Consider the following 17,462-nt stretch of genomic DNA (forward strand, 5'->3'; position numbering starts at 1 on the left):
GTGCACTTTCAGGTTTTTAAGATGATCTCGAACCTGATCCTCTCCTACAGTGGGCCCAAGGTCTTCATTCTCACAGTCCCTGCGTGCACCTTCCAAGACTTGGGTGGTGCAGTCAGAGCCTTTGCCAGTGAAGACCAAGGCAAAGAAGTCATTCAGAACCTCACCCTTCTCCAAATCCTGTGTAGCCAGTTCTCCCGATAGCTTCCAGAGGGGGCCTACATTGTCCCTAGTCTGTTTTTTATTTGCTACGTACCTATAGAACCCCTTCCTGTTATCCTTAACATCCCTAGCCAAGTTTAATTCTAACTGGGCCTTAGGTTTCCTAACCTGGTCCCTAGCTTCCTGGACAACATCCCTGCACTCTTCCCAAGCCACCTGTCCTTGCTTCCACTTATTATAAGCCTCTTTTTTCATTTGAATTTTCCTCAGCAGCTCCTTATCCATCCAAGGAGGTCTCCTGGCCCTCCTGCTGCACTTCTTCTAGCTGGGATGCAACACTCCTGAGCTTGTAGTAGGTGATCCTTGAATATCAACCAAGAGTCTTGGGCCCCCCTGCCCTCTAGGGCTTATATCCCATGGAACCTCACTAAGCAGGTTCCTGAAGAGGCTAAAGTCTGCTCTTTTGAAGTCCAGGGCAGTGAGCTTGCTGCACGCTCTTCTCACTGTCCTGAGGATCCCAAATTTGAGCATCTCGTGATCGCTGCATCCAAGGCTGCCCTGGAGCGTCACATTTCCAACAAGCCCTTCCCTGTTGGTGAGCATGAGGTCAAGTGTGGCACCTCTCCTTGTTGGTTCCTCTATTACTTGCAGGAGGAAGTTGTCTTCCACACAATTGAGGAACCTCCTGGATTGCTTGTGCCAGGCCATACCGTCCTTCCAACAGATGTCAGGGTGGTTGAAGTCACCCATGAGAACAAGGGCCTGTGAGTGTAAGGTTTTTCCTATCTGTCTATGGAGTGCTTCATCTGCAGGTTCCTCTTGACCACGTGATCTGTAACAGATCCCCACAGTAATGTCTCCCATAGTTGTTTTCCCTTTAACCCTGACCCACAAACTCTCTTAACTGATCACCTGTCCCCAGATACAGTTCCATACTCTCCAGCCTATCCCTAACATAAAGGGCAACTCCCTGTCCCAGCCTGCAGGGCCTGTCTTTTCTAAAGAGCCTGTAACCTTCCATTCCAACACTCCAGTCATAGGAGCCATCCCACCATGTTTCTGTGATGCCTATTATATCATACCCCTGTAGATCTGCACACATCTCTAATTCCTCTTGTTTGTTCCCCATGCTATGGGCGTTTGTATCGAGGCATCTGAGCCGAGCTCCAAACGAAGTCGGCTCCTTGACTGGAGTGGCTGGAATATATCTACATTGCTCCGAGCATTTATTATAGGTGCTGGCAACTGACTGGGTGTGTTGGGATGGAATGATGCCCCCCTCCCCCAACACATCTAGTTTAAAGCATCCTTGACCAGTCTGGCAAGCCTCCTACCAAAACCACAGACCAGCTCCACCAGCCCCCGCTAGACCTGGCCTACAAACTTGGGTCCTGTGTTCAAGATGCCCAAGCCCCTGACTATGACACCACCCTTTTAACCATTTATTAACCTGGCTATGCAGGGGGGCTCTTGCTACTTCCCAACAAAGTAGTGTAGATTTACACCTTTTTCTTAGCATTGGTGCTTTTAGTTGATGCTCAGCTATCAGATTATGAAAGCATTTTGTAAGAGCTCGTTGTTTCCCAATTTTCTTTTTATTTCTGCATATAAAAGGACTATACATTGTACAGTTAAAGCAGTAGGCCTTTTAGCAGTTTCGTGCTGACAGGGGAAAAATAGCAATCAAGACCAGCTCCAGAAGCTTCCTACTAATATTTTAACATGCCTATGTAATCTTGTCTTTTTTTTTTGGTAAGTACCAAATGCTGCTGACAGGAAACGACAGCTCACACACCTTCTAGAAGCTTGAACTCTGACACAAGCAGTCTTTCTCTTTACAAGTGAAGAGGCAGAATAAAATTAGATTGCTATTCCTTAGCCAAACTGAAGCTGTTGGCTTACTGAATGTGCCAGGGTTGGCATCTCTCTTATTTCTCATTCTTAGGGCAGTGGCTTTACTTTCTGAAGGGTGTGCTGTAGCAAGCCAATATCCCAAGGCTAAGCAGGAGTGCTGTGGCCATGTGCAATGTACTCTACATATACATGCACAGTAACCAAGCATGAGCATGGTAGTCATGGCTACCGGCTAAGGGCCAGGAGCTTCTCTCTGATTGTTTAGTAGCTGGTTATGGTGGTGCTTGCCTAGGCAGTGTTAGGCTGGTTGGGGAAACCTGCAGTTTGAAATACTTCCAAATCAGGGATACAAACTTTGGAAAATTGTTTTAAAGGAAGCTTCAGTACAAAACCCTGAATTAAACTTTTTTTTTTTTTTTTAAATCCTGCCATCTTAGAAATAAAATGGAGGAGGCCTTGGTGATGTTTTGGGGAACAATTCCTCAAAAGCTATTTGTGATCTCCTTTTTCTCTGAATATTACTTTATACAAAGAGTGATCAACTATGCATGTGTATAATGTCACAGTGAACTCAGAATACACTGAACAAATACAGTGAACAAGTACTGTATTTGTTTAACAAATTAACATTTGCATTTTATTATCATCACCTAATGTTTGGTAATTTTATTTCTGATTTTGAAAAACAAATGTCTTCTCACAATCGTATTCAGTCAAAACTCAGTTTTTTAATAACTGGCTGTTTGTTAATAAGGCCAAAAATCTTCAGTTCTTTCACTTTGTCACCTTACAGGGTTGCTTGTGCCAAATGACTATTGGAAAAGAAAAAGGCTGTTCATCTGAAGTAGCTGTAACTAGCCAGTCTTCTGATTGAAAAGCTATGCTGTTTTTGGTGTGGGTTTTTTTTTTTCCATATTCCTAACTTAATTTCCTGTATGAAGCTTTTTGAGATGTTATATGACTTAGCTACTTAAATTCTGGAAAATATTTGTCAAGCCAGCCACTTCGTTTTGTGGCTTAAATATAGAAATGAAAGAATATTCACTTTGCTCTACTCCTTTACTAGTTCAGGCTTTATACAGCCTTTGAAATAGAGACACTATCTTTATTTATTTATTTATTTAAACACTTTTACAATTATCGATACTGTTGAAGCAAATGGATCCATGAGCTGAAGCAATAATTGAAACCTGTTGATAGTGTTTCTCTCTGACTTTCTGAGTTGGGCCAGGTTGTGAAGGGGAGGAGTTTCTTTCAGAGTACTTTGACACAGCCTCTTCAGAGTTATGAATAGGACTGAATTTCATGAATTAGTTGATGACTTTCATGAAAAGTAGTTACCTGGGTAGAAAAAAACAAACTTGGAGGTGTTCTGTCCCTGAAAATTCATGCCACTTACCAGACACTGGCTAAAACCAGACAGCTGATGCTTTGAAGGCTTGTCTTCCCACTGTTCTTGCAATACACCTTGAATCACACTGTTATCAAGCAGGCCTTTGGAGCAGTGTGTTTGGTTGCTTGAATTGTCTGCCTGCAGTGCAACTTTAGGCTGTTGAGTTTTAGTGGTTCTAAATAAAATCAGCCTCTCTTGTTTGATTTCCCCCTCCCCCCCCTTTTTTTTTTTTAATGTGGCCATTTTAAACTCTGGTGTTGACTATCAAAACACAGGCTTACTAAGCCTGCTATGAGACCTCTAAAGACTAGAGCTATGTTTGAGCTACACCCTTTTATTGCTTTTGTTTATATAAAACAGTATTTTGCTGCATACTTAGACTTTGACATCTGAGAAACACATAAAGGCCATGCTTACATGGTTTTCCTAATCTTTGGGTATGGAGGTAAAGCAGGGAAGCCTCTTACACTGTACAGAAGAAGAAATCAAGTTTAATGTAAGGAAGAGATGTGACACACAAATGTGCTTCATGCTGTTTGTTCTGCTTAATCAGAAACTAATTCTGTGGATCAAGTGATGGGTAAATAGTCCTATGTCAGTAGTCTCATAAGGCAAAAGTTCCAAGGACCTTGAAAAACATTTTATTTGAGAAAAGAGATTCTTGTACTATGGTTCTTGCACTGTTTCCTTTGCTTTCAGCATATTTATGCAAGATCTTCTATTCTTTTGAAGATTTTTTTCTTTAGTTCGCAAATCTTGATTCAGTGGACATGATTAACATCGCAGTTAAGCTTTTTGTGGGGTTGGGCTGGGGGTGTTGTTGGCTTTTTCCCCTCTCTCTGCCCCCTCTTCCCATTTTTTTTCCTCCTCTGATAGTCCGTGATTCAAAAATGCTTGGAGATGGTGAATATGATTCTACCTTTTTTGGGGAAAACTAAGCAGCTTCCAATGAAGTTAGTAAGAGATGGTCTTTGAAGCAGCAGGTTTAAACTGAAAATGGATGATAGTAAATGTATTGGGTTTTAAGCATTTTAGTATCACCTTGAGTTAATCCCTGTCTGTAGTATGTTATATTTTGAGGAGAGAAATTCAAAAGGATTACTACAATTCTGCCATTTTCCTTTGTTCTTTACTGGGTAGCCACTGGAGGAGGAACTGTTTGTGTCACTTGGCTCTTCTTGTATTGGATTACATAATATACAGTTGCTGCTTATTAGTTTAACTTCATTTCTCTATATCTGATATGTAAGAGTGCTTTGTCTTCTGTTTGCAATCTTTATCTGTATCTCAGCTTGAAGAAATCACAGATTTTCCTGGAAAATATTCATTGTTAACCTGCCTGAAATCCTGAGTAGAACAGCACTTGTGCAGTATGAATTTCGTGGGGAATTAGTGCAGAGAGAGCAAGCACTGTGCGGGTATGCTTGTACTGATACAAGTGCTGAGGCTTTCTGGTAAGTCTTCTGCCGAAAAGTGATAGTTTTTAGGAGCTGGCTAGCAATCTTTAGGCCGAGACTCGCTAGATATTCTTGCAGTTAATTCTTTATTCCACAAGATGGAGCCAGTTATTTGACAAAGTCTCTCAGCCAGCAGAAGAATTTGGAGAAACAGAAAAGAATTGAAGTAACTTCACTGTGCTTTATGGTCAAAGGACAGGCAGGGTGCAGTTGAGTGAAAGGAAGAATTGTAGTCTGTAAGAAACCTTTGAAGATGTTGGCCCAAGATAAGTTTATTGCAGACTATTAAGATGCAAAGCTGTTAGTGGTGTTATATGTAGTACTTGCCTGCCTTCCTTGTAGAGCTGCTAATTGGTAACTGCAAGAATATAGAGTGAAAACTGACTTTGTTTTTATATGCCTCTGTAATACACACCTTATTTAAACATAGTCTTTGGCAAGTCCTCTTCATTTAAAACTTTGTCTCTTAACTTTTTAGTCTCCTGGCAAGCTGGTCTTATGCACATAGCGTAAAGGGTTCAGAGTAGTTTGTGATGTAAGGCAGTCACCTTTACCTTTGACAGCAAATATAAAATTGAAAGGCTGTGTGCTTGCTCTTTTTACCCCAATTCTGCTTAGTAAGAGTGGGCAGCACCTGGAGCTTCAGTAAGCTGAACGGGTGGTAGTGGACTGATGGAGAGAAGGAAACTGAATTATTGTGGTAAGGAAGGCAACCATCATCATTCTCATACCTTATAGTCATATATGGAGTAATCTCACACTTGTTCCTTTGTGGACATTAGCTATGTCTGTCATATCCCTGTACTTTTGTTTCCTTCTGTGTGTTTTTATTTCATTCTGGTCCCTACTACCTGTTTGTTTGTTTTTAAACTTGTTTGTGTGATGGGTAGTCCTACTTCTGCCCGGTTTTGTTAGGTAGTGTATAAGCTTTCTCACTAATTGCTTACTGCAGGTAGAATCTCAGTACAGGATAGAGTGGTGACTGACATGTTTAAAGCAGTTAAAAAGATTTTTATAGAAACTAATCAGATAGAGAGCTAAAACAGTGTTTCACACTGTATTAACCAGTTGGTTTCACATACAGTTACAGACGTTTATGAGGCTTCCATGTTTTTTGTAAGTCAGATACAAGTACTTTTTTCTTAACATTTTAAATGAGCAGTATCATGTAAGCCTTGTCTTGTACCTGATATGGTATTATGCATCAGCTGATGCAAAATGGAGCTCGAGCAGTTTGTAGTAAAACTTAAGCCTTGGACTTATAAAAACAAATGTGCTTTGTCTTTTGTTTGGAAATGCACCAGCTTTCACATTACCATTCCTGTTATTATTCTTGCCTAAAGATCTGTATCAGATGTACCCTCAAAAAGTTGGTTGTATCAGCTATAATTACATTAGCAGCATGTGTCAGCAGTGCTGTGAATGTTGATTGCAGCTTCCTCAGTCAGCTTTATAATATAATGGAGTAGAACATATGGTCCTAAGTGGCTGAGTTACTGGGATAGTGAAGAAAGGGATATATGGGAGTATATGCACACATATTCAGCATGTGCAAGGTACTAGTGCAGTTTAAATAATACAGAGGGGAAATCATCTCATAAAAATCTCAAAAATAGGTATTCTGAAGATGAGAGAGTATGAAAAAAAAATTTGAAATATGTTGGGAGAAAAGCTTTCACCTCATGAAGAATACATAAAACCAGTGCCTTTTCCTCCAAATTCACACTTTAAAGTGCATTTTAGAATAAAAGAATGCCTTGTGAAGATGGATAACTTTTTCAGCAATTTAAAAAATGTCTTGAAATCGACTTATATGGAGACTTGTATCTAAAATTATGTAAATTACTTTCAAACTCCATATTGCTTAAGTGTTAAACAGCTGAAGCCAGCATTTGAAGTGTTCTCAGTTTTTTAGTAGCTGTAGATATTTCTGCAAGTCTTGAGGGTGTTGGTTCTGTACAATAACTATACTGGCATAGAAGTCTACTGCAACTGGAAAAAGCTCTCTTCAGTTGCTTCTTAATTTGCAAGTTATTTAGCAATTCTAAAAAATTTAAGCATACCAGGAAATGTTGTCTGGTGGCTATGTATGTCCTTCATTCTTAAAGAGTCTAGATGGTCTCTAATAAAGGACTTCTTAAATACTCAAAATACGTCACAAATTAGTGCTGCTTCTCTGCATCTAACTGAATCCTAGTTTTTGTTAGAAATTTGATACACATTTCCTGAACACAGACTAATGTATTAGCTGGTGTGGACTCTGTAAAGCAGCTGAAGACTCACCCCAGTTCTTAAGTGCTCCCCCTCTCCTGTGGAATGATAAAAAAGCAGAAGGAAAGAGGAAAGACTTATGGCTCGAGATCATGACAGCTTAAGCAAAGCAAAAGATACTCAAGTGAAGCAAAAGGAGAATTTCAATCCGTACTTCCCATCAGCAGTCAGATGTCCAATGGTTTGGAATGTCCCTATGGTCAGTAGGCACCCCCTGCCTACTGAGTGGGGGTGAGAAGGAAAGCCTTGCTGCTGTGGAAGCATGGTCCAGCTGCAGCCAAAGCATTAGTGTTACTGGCACTGTTTTAGTCACAAATCCAAAGCACAGTTCCATACGGACTCCTAGGAGGCATGTTACCTCCATCCCAGCCAGGACCAGTGCAGCAGGAAATGTTGCTTGGTATTCTCCATTTAACATGTAATAGCCTAAATTATAGCCTAAAAACTCTAAACTAATTTGTGTGAAGCCGTGTGATAGCTCAAACCCATCTTTCTGTTTAGCTCTTACAGGAAGTTTGCACTTGTGCTCTGTTTAAACTTCAAAGCGAAACTTAATTGCCAGTTTTTATGAAGCTAACTGAATTACAGTTGCCAGTCAGAGTAAAAATGTACAATAAGCCTTGAAGGTCTGTCGTGGTTTAACCCAGGACAGGATCTTTATTTGGTATTAGTTATTTTAAGGGTTACTTAAATTGTTAATGTCAGGCCATCCTAAGGAAGGTTGTCAGGTTTTCACCAAAATGACCCAATGCATTCAAAATCTGGTCTTGGTAATTTCCCTGGAAAAGTGTACGCGCCTTCACAGCTGACCTTACCTAACTGCCTATTTAGAGCTGAAAAGGAAATCTTAAGTCTAATCAGTAGACACATATAGAAAATAAAGTTTAGGTTGAAGGAAAAAGAAAAGATACTCATCTTGAAAGCAGTAATCTGTTTAGGATAGCTGAAGCTTTTTCCTTGGTTCAGCCAGGCAGTGTTTCAAGGACTTCACAGTATCTTAGCACATAGTCTAGTGTAAGTTGTCACTTTCAGTCTTACGGCTTTTTGCCTTGAAGATGAAAGATACTGAAAATGTTTTAAAGTGGTTATCTGTTTTTTAAATGACTAAAAAATTACTTTCAGTGTATTTTTACGTCTAATGGGTGCACTGATTTTGGTGCAGCAAGCTGCTGAAGTGCAGCTCCGTTCTAGTAAAAACCTTGTATTCAAATGGCTTTCAAAAGAATAACATTACAATTGCATTAAAACTGATGTCAAACAGTATTTCATGTTAATATTGGCTGATTGGAGTTTCATTGTATAATGCAATTCTTTATAGGTAAGATAGCATCACTACTGATGTGGAAAGGTGTCCTAAATAGTATAAAAATGGTTGTCATCTGGGTTCTTGGTGTTCAGTCTTCATTTGTGAAGCCAAATGTCATCTTAACTGTCTAGCAGAATACAGACAGAGATACATTAGGCTACTTTTGTAAATTTTGCTGAAGAAAGTTATATCTGTCTTTAAGGACATGAAGAGAAGAAACCTGTGAGTATTTAAGTGAAAAATACTTCCTGAAATAAATAAGGATCTTGACTTCATACAAAATTGAGATAACTGTAAATTGTTTATTGAATCAATCCAAATTACTGTTGAACATTTCTCACTCAGGAAGGTTTACAGCTTTAGTTGACTGGTTATGTCAAGCCCAGCTGGTTTGATGCCCACACAGAAAACATTATTTCATAACTTCTTTTGCCTGCTACTTAACTGTGGATGTAATTGATTTGTAGTAATTAAAACATTTTTTATTTAAAGTGTTTAATATTGCATATTTTCATTAGTCTGAAACTTGGAGATTACATGTGAACGTTTTTGTCTGGCCTCAGGTTTGTCTGTTACTTCACTTTTAAATTTGCTACTTTATCGCTTAAATATATTTGATTTCCCTAAGCTGTTTCAGAAACAAGTACAAATTAATGAAATCTGAGCTTCTGGGAAAATACAAAATTGTTCCATTCCAGAAGAAAACTAGCTAATTCATGAGTTGTGTTATGATCTTTCTTTTTATTAACAAAATTTGAAGTTAATGTTAAACTAGAAAGGAAATGATCTTCGTGTTCATTTATTAAGATAGACTTCAGTCATGTCAAACCCTCATTCCGGTTTGTCTCAAAATAAATATAGGACTTGCCAATCTGGGATATTATAGTTGAGGAAGAACCTGAAGAGTAGGAAACTCATGTAATATGTAGTTGTACAATCTCTGTTGTGGTGAAAAGCTTTTAGTGTTAAAGCTCTTTACCCTATAGGATAAAAATACAGACATCATATAGACACTACAGATGAACACCTCTTGCCCTTGTAAGTAACCTGATCAAAACTGCCTTCCCTCTTTTGAAGGCACATTCCTGGGTTATAATTTTAGAGAAAAGCTGGATAAGCTGTTGGGCACATAAGACCATGCCTCTACCTTTTTGTTTCTAAAATGTCATGGCTACATGAAGCAATTGCATAAGTTGAGGTGCTTTGTCTGATGGTGTATAAACTGTAGTTGAAACTTGATCAAGTTGTAGAGGCAAATGGCATGAAAACCTCTATCCTGGAGCGCCGAAGCGTAAAGTAGTTTAAATTGTAAGTGGGATCTTCCTGCAATACAGATCTGCACTGTCTGTAAGGACAAGGTGAGTACTGCATGTCTGTATTTTACAGGGGAAAAATAAAAAGGCAGGTCAACAGGCTGCTAGTTGTTGAACTATATGACACACATCGCAGACAGTTTGACTGTTCTTACTTGACAAATAGCTGTTTTGAGATAGAAGTGCCATGTGGGAAACTGTGTTAGTTTTGGTGAGCAACTGTTAGATCCCTTGACTTCTGAAATGGAGCACTTACTCTAAAAACTGCCAGTCATCTTTATCATTTGGTCTTGAAGGTCAAGCAGTGGATACTACACACTAGAGGAGGGCTTCTTGCAACAAGTCTGTGGAGCTGTGAATGTGTCTTAGAATTTTTGAGTACTAATTCAAAAGAGTGAAGTCTAGCTGAAAGGAATTATGCCACTTCCTTGTTTGGCATTTGCTGAACAGTGCTTGCACACTATGTTCTGCCTCACCACAGATAAGTATGCTAGGGGTGGCTGGGCAAGAACCTGGGAGGAGACACAGCTGGGACAGCTGCTGACTCTAATTGACCATTCTATATTAAGTGATGATGTGCTTAGCAATAAATGCTCAAGGAAAAGAGAAAAAAGAAAGGACATTCTTGGCTATGGTCTTCCAAAGCAAGTGTTGCATGTTCGGAGGCCCATCTTTCTAGAAAGTGGCTGGACACCTGTCTGCTGATGGGAAGTAATAAATCCCTCTTCCCCCGCCTTGTCTGCAGTGTGTGCTTCCCTTATTAAAACTGTTGCTGTCTCAGTCTGCAAGTCTTCTCGCCAACACAGTCTTAAGCTAAAGATCAGGAGACCTAGGCATGAAATTCTTTTCTATGCCCCAGGACAGTATTTGAATGATATATTGGAATGCAAGCTGCTGTATTTGCATGAGCAGTCTATGTGTGCATCAATTGTACAAAGGCAGAAAATATTTGCTTGAAATGTTTTCCAGCTCCTCAGTGCTTGCTTTTTCTTGCTTTTGAATTGTTACTTGATCTCTGAACTTCTTAGAACTCAGAACTAGATGGACATTAAAGCAGTGCCTATAATAGTGGTGTAGAGAGCTCAATAAAATGATATACATGTGTTTAGTTTGAGACTGTGTAGTGAATTCAAGTCAAACATCCCAAGTTTCACTGGGAGTTCAGGCCAGCATACTGTAGGTCTGTTTCAGCGTGCCAGCACAGCTGAGAAACAGTAGTGAGGTTCTGTGAGGAAACTTTATTGGGCTGTGAATGGCAACTCGTACTATAGTTTAGGAATCAACTGAACATATTCAGTTTTCCACCGTTCATAGGGCATTTTCGTTGGTTGGTTTTGCAGATTGTTCCCAAAGAACTTGCATGCTGCTGTTGTAAAGTCTGTGCTGTATGCGGTGTTAAAGGATTCATTGCATTAATGTAAGATTGCCCTGCATTTAATTCCAAGTTAATTAAAGATGCATGTCTTGGGAAGCTTTTAATTGAAGAAGTAGGGGCAACTTCTACTGATTTCTGCTGATGCTTCCACCTGATGCACAGCCCTAAGGATTATTCAAGATGTTAACAAAATCTTGTTGCTACTAGTAAGACAACTTTTTAAATTTTTTGTTTCAGGTTTGTTTTTTTTTTTTTTTGGCGGGGGGAGGCTGGTTGTAACCTGACTAACTCAGATGTTATGTGACATCACTTAGAAGCAGAAAGCCATAAATAAAACTGCTGACAGTGGAGATTGTTAGAAGTAATAGAAATCTCAGAGAAATAGTTGTGAGTCTTATTCAGGCATGTTTGTTCCTGTTGTCAGTATAGAATTATGTCAAATAACATCTTCACAGGATATGCGATTTTGAAAATAACTAATTTATTTCTCCATTCACTTTAGGTCCAAGATGGGCCTCTTGGAACACCGGTGTTTTTATTTGCATCAGATGTGCTGGAATACATCGAAATCTTGGGGTCCATATATCAAGGGTCAAGTCTGTCAACTTGGACCAATGGACACCAGAGCAAATACAGGTAAAATACCTTAAATATATATTTTCAATTTGGATGGAATGCTAGGGCTCCTTTGGAAAGGATTTGAGTTTATCATGATGTCTCTGCTTAAATGTTTTACAAAGTAGTTCTTAATGTGTTATATTTCTGCTGTAATGAGTTTAAGTTCTGAAAACTCACTTCAGAAACTGGTTGAGTTGTCTCTTCTGGATCATTTTAGATCCAGAAGTCCCTTGCCACTGGGACTCTGAAAGATGCTTCCTCATTGTATCTGTAGAAAGTGTGTTGTAAGCCTTTTCCTTTTCAGGAGGGCACAATAAAGTAGCATTCACACATCTGTGTGATTCTTGAATTACATTCTTTTTGGTGTTCCAAGTACTTTTTCCAGGTATGTTCCAGTCTGAAGCATTTTTCTGTTGCAAGACAGTTTTTCTTATTCCTTTTCCTCCTGGTCTGAGGAGCATCCTGAGAGATGAAAGCTTATCTTTCACTGGATGGGTTAGTTTACACTGTTAAACAGCATCTCTGTTGTTAGCTCTTGTCCAGCAAGTATTGGCAGGCAGCCCTCCTGTGCAATGGGAGCATCTCCCAGGACATATGGCAGCAGAGAGGTCTCCAAGTTAAAAACTTGCAGTGTTATTTAAGCACATGAATAGCATTCTGGCTATTTCAGGATTTAAAGTATTAGTGGACCTGAACTAACTGTTTCTTCTCACTTTTTCTTAGTGCATGCAAGAAATGGGAAATACTAAAGCAAGACTACTCTATGAAGCTAATCTACCAGAGAACTTCCGAAGACCTCAAACAGATCAGTATCCTTTTTGATTTAGTGTTCACATTGAAATGACTTTTAATGCAATTTAAATGTTATAAGGGACTGCTACGTTTGGCAACTCACCTTATTTATTTCATTGATGTTGTATAAAAAATGACAGTGGAATTTGGGAACAGTTCAGAAAAGGTTTAAATTACTTCAGTTATAGCAAATCTACTTGTAATGAGATTTGGTAAGCCCCATTTATTTTTGCTTTCAGAAAAGGTGACTTCATAAATTCCTTGTATGTTGGAAGTTAGAGTGATACTGGAGAGCTCTTGAATATTCTGTCTTTGTCTTGAGTAACTGCCAGCTGAAGTTAGAAGTATTTGAACAGGAAATAATGAGCTGAATGGTAAAATAAAATAAGCCATTGGATCTTACTCAAGTGAAATATGGATTTCTTCATCTAGATAAAGTACTCTAATTTTTTGGAGTTGAAACATATACAATTCTGTGAACTCTGCAAGCACAGATGGGAATATCTAAATAAACGAAACCTCTCTGAGAGCTACCACTTGTGTTGGTATGTGGTTATCACCATGTAACTGGAAGGGGAAGGTTGGAGGAAAAATTGTCAACCACCAATAAGTATCTTTCCTCAAAAAAAATGTTTTCCAAATGTAATGAGTCATTAGAATAATGTATAATGGCATTAATTTAGATTTGTATTCACTTCTGACTTAGTGAGTTACTCTGCAGGTAGGATTTGCTTCATCTAGTCTTAATGGAACTCTGTAATAAGAGCCTAAACAGCTACTATTAAGTGAGCTGAATCTATCCCCAGTTCTCTTGGCCTGATGATGGTACAACCTATGGAGGCTGGTAAATGCACTTAATCATAACTGGATCTGAATTTCCTCTTTCAGTATCCCAAACTGATTTTGATTCTCCTGTTTGTTAGATACTATGTGTGATATTCTATGCGCAGAAGATTTTTTTTTTTGAGTTAGGTTCCTCATTATAAAATGCACTTGAGCAAAACAGATATGTATTTTCATGTTCCAGTAGCTTTAAAATTAAACATACATATGTATAAGAAAAATGTAATTGGAACCAGATAGCACTGTAGTGTTCCAGCTGTAATATTCTAGAACTCTGTTTCAGCCCTAAGATTGAAATACTTTGACTAAAACTTACTCAGAAGTGGCTCTTGAAGATGTATGTTTTGTTCTTGCTGCAGCTAACTCGAATTCACTGGTGCTATTTTGGGAGAAGCAATAATGCTTTGCTCTGCTTTTCTTGTCAGATCAGACCACAGGTCTCACTTTTAGATTCTCAAGATAATTCTTTTTTTTGATACTGTATACCTTGAAATAAATATTCTTTTGAAGAGCTGACAGTTTCTAAGAGGTGGACTTGGTCAACTGAATATATTTCATTGTGTGTATTTTCTTTATTAAAAATACAGGGCCAGGAGAGAGGATGCCAGAATTTTCTGTTTGATTTCTCAGCTTCCCCATAAGTTTGTCAGCTATTTACCTACTTCACATTTGTGATAAGCTGTTTTTTTGCCTTTCCTCTGTGCCCTTTGTATCCCTACAAAATCAGCATTGTATCTAATCAGTATTCTGGTTATGAATATTCTCAATATTCTGAATAATCTTTTGGAGGTATTATGGAAACTCTGCATATAATGACCACTTTTGTATATGTTCTCCTATATGATATTTAACTGTAGCACTATAATATTCTTATTTTTATTTTTTATGTAGTAGAATGGAGGCACAGGAAAAACATGTATGTGGAATCCTCCTAAAATCTCCCACTAAAGGTCCCCCATCAGTTCTGCCGCTTAGTCACAAGACTGACCTGTCTGGGCGTTGGTTTATTTTTATGCTTCCATTGTACTTGGCAGGGATGCTCTGGTATAGAAGCTGGTTTTGAGGATCATTTTGATGAGTTTTTTGTATGAGAGCTTTAGCTTCCTGTTTGAAAGTGGTTTTTTTTCACAAGAGTAGAGTGAATCAATTTGTCTCTTCATTTTACTCACTTCTTAAAACAGTTTTGGCAACTGTTAATGTTGCTTTAAATTCTTTTGTTAACAAGAGCACAGTAGGTTACCAATCTAAACAAATATAGACATGCCCCAAAAATTCACACATATTGAAGTTCCAAAATAATAATACCCCAGTTTAATAGCATCCCAAGAAATTAAACTGTATCAAATTTAAATGCTTATGATCCTCTGAAATAATTTTCAAATTAAAACTTTCTGAGGACTGAAATATCAGGTGAGCATCCTGGGAAACTGCTAAAAATACAGAAATCTTTATGCAAAAGAACTAAAATGCCTAACACCAAAATCTGGGCAACCAAAACTTAGAATACTTAGTATAAATGTGCCATCTGAAAATGTTAATTTCGGCAAATAACTAAGACTGTATAGGAAGGACAGGTTGTTTTAAGGTATTTTATAACAATCAAGTTTTAAAGCTTTTCTGTTTACTTCTAAATTAGTTATAAATTAATATAGCTATCCAGTTACAAAAGCATGGAAAAAATCAAATAGCCTTTCTATATCTCCTTCCCCACTGAGATTATATAATGCAGTAATTTGTGCTACAAGTTGGAAATTTTTAGGGGAATCCTATTTAGTCTTAGGTAAATTTGCAAGGTTGTGGAAGTAGCATATTATACAACTTCTATTCATCTGTAATTTAATACCCTTTGATTTTTTTTTGGGCAAAGTGACAGTTCTTTGGTATGTGTAAAGAACAGTGCAGTGTTAGTGCTAAGATAGTTGTGCATTCAGAGTACTCCAGATGCCCTTTAGAATGTAGATATATTTGAAAAGAGGTAGAAAAGAATGGTTTGGTTTCTGCAACTTTTAGGAAGTATCTTCAGGTGACATGTTCAATTTGAAACTGAATATGGTTGTTGACAATACAGACTGAAGGAACAGATTGCTGTGACCTCAGAGTTAATCTTGAGAGATAGTATGGAGCTAAGGTATCTTTCCATTCATTGAGGAAGAATTGCTATGGAGAGGCAGTGAATCAGCTTCCACAGTTGCAATTTTGATTTTTAAATGAATAATCACATTGCTCAACTAGTCAGTTAAAACTTATTCACAGATACCAGAGAATCAGCTTTACTAAAGTACCCACATTGCTTTGGACGAGCTGCTTTATGAAGCTGAGAGAATAACTGAGGAAAACAACTACTTGTCCTTTTTGTGTTTGAGCTGTCACATCTGGTCTTCTGCATCAATATGCTTGCTGCTATTTCCACCTTTGCATTTTATCACTAGTGTTTGGGTTTTCTTTCCCTTCCACAGAGATGCTTCTTGTAGTAGGAGATTCTTGTGGAGGATTTAGTGATCTCAGAGAATGGTTCATGACCAGCTTTTGTAGCATGATACAATTTATGCAAACCAGAGAATGGGTTTACGTACATTTCACCTTTTATACAAAGTATTTTTTGCAAGTTATGATAGTAAACTATAATTATTGTATATGAGTACCTTTGTTCAAGTATTTGGAGTATTACAACCCTGTAGCTTATAAATACTAGGTGAAAATGCCCTAACTGTGGAACACTGAGTTAATCCTAGTATATCTTTCTCGTATTGCTTCATTAAGAGATTAAACTGATGAATTCTCCGTAGTAAAAAGAAGGTTTTTTTTTTTTTGGATGCTGCAATAGGAATTATTGTGTAGAACAGTTTACTCTGTTGTTTTAAAGTGAGAAGGAGCAAGAATCTGGTGCAATTCTTTGACTAGCCCATCAGCTTTGTAGGTTAATGTTGCTATTTATCTGGATACGTATTTTCCTTAAACTAGCTAATTCCAGAGCTGTGGAATTTTTCATCAGGGATAAGTACGAAAAGAAGAAATATTATGATAAAAATGCAGTTAATGCCTTCAATGTAAGTAAACAGTTTCACCAAGAATTCCATCACTTTTGTTTTTTGAAAGCTACATTAGACAAATGCAGAAAACATTACATGTTAAAATGTGTTCACAGTCAAAACCTTTTTGATTCGGTGCTAAGTGTTTTCTTTTGTGTCTCTTGAAAGGCATTCCTAGCTTCTGTAAGGTCAACATATTATCTGTTATATCTGTAACAGCAAATTTTTATGATCCAACAAATAGCTTGCTTCTGTTTCTTTATGTTGTGTTTTTCGCTTTTGCTGATCAGGAGTTCTTCAACAGTATATTTTGAGTCCTTTCTGAGCATCTTTTTCATGTGAGAGGGATAAGATAGGATTACTGTTTCTGGTGACTTTGTCTTCCCTTATTCTCTCTAATACCTTGATGAGAAATCCTACAGTGTTTTGGGTTCCTTCTTGAGGGTCTTAGTGCTCTGCTGAATTCCAGACTGCATGCAGTGAGATGCATTGAAATAGCAAACACAGGCAGTACAGCAAACCAGGTGTTTAATCATGTAGTTGTCTGTTCACTACTGTAAGTTCATGTGTGCTTTGCTGGCAAAGCAGTTTTGAGAATGTCCACATTTACTGAAGTTGTTCCTTGTACCCTTGTTTGGTTTTTTGGACGTTGCTGTTTCTGGGCCATACAGTCTAGTTTTAGCATAAATAAATACAACTATATAAATAAAAATATATAAACATGCACTCCTCTATACATACATTATTTAATTATAGCCTAACATGTAATTTACTGCTGCATCTTACTAGTCAGTGAACTTTGACAGGGAAACCAGTGCATGGGTGGTTGTAAAGAGTGGGATTTATGCTGCCTTTCCCACTTGAGAAAATGGATCTTTGAATGATAGTTTCATTCTAGGAGGAAAAAAATCACCTGAAAACTAGAGAAGTGTATTTCATTAAACATGGTTGAAGTAGAAAGAAAATTGCTTCACTTGTAAAATACAATGTAAAATACAGTTGTGGTTTGAATTGCACTGTTAATTATCCTTCTTTCCTTTTATTCTAAAGTA

At 37.9% G+C, this 17,462-nt stretch overlaps 1 protein-coding gene across 2 annotated transcripts in view; it reads left to right on the top strand.

Moving 5' to 3' along the window:
* SMAP1 (small ArfGAP 1) overlaps window positions 1-17,462 on the top strand; it is an 81,662-nt gene that overhangs the window by 16,110 nt on the left and 48,090 nt on the right. For both annotated transcript variants that reach the window (XM_062608146.1, XM_062608147.1), the window contains exons 2-4: window positions 11,631-11,764; window positions 12,470-12,555; window positions 16,353-16,428. In XM_062608146.1, the coding sequence (XP_062464130.1) occupies window positions 11,631-11,764; window positions 12,470-12,555; window positions 16,353-16,428 (296 nt within the window). The remainder of the gene's footprint in view (window positions 1-11,630; window positions 11,765-12,469; window positions 12,556-16,352; window positions 16,429-17,462) is intronic.

This window comes from Pezoporus occidentalis, unplaced genomic scaffold (assembly GCF_034315485.1).
Source record: "Pezoporus occidentalis ecotype Australia unplaced genomic scaffold, CSIRO_AGI_Poc_V1 ctg13, whole genome shotgun sequence".
NCBI classification, from domain to species: Eukaryota; Metazoa; Chordata; class Aves; order Psittaciformes; family Psittacidae; genus Pezoporus; species Pezoporus occidentalis.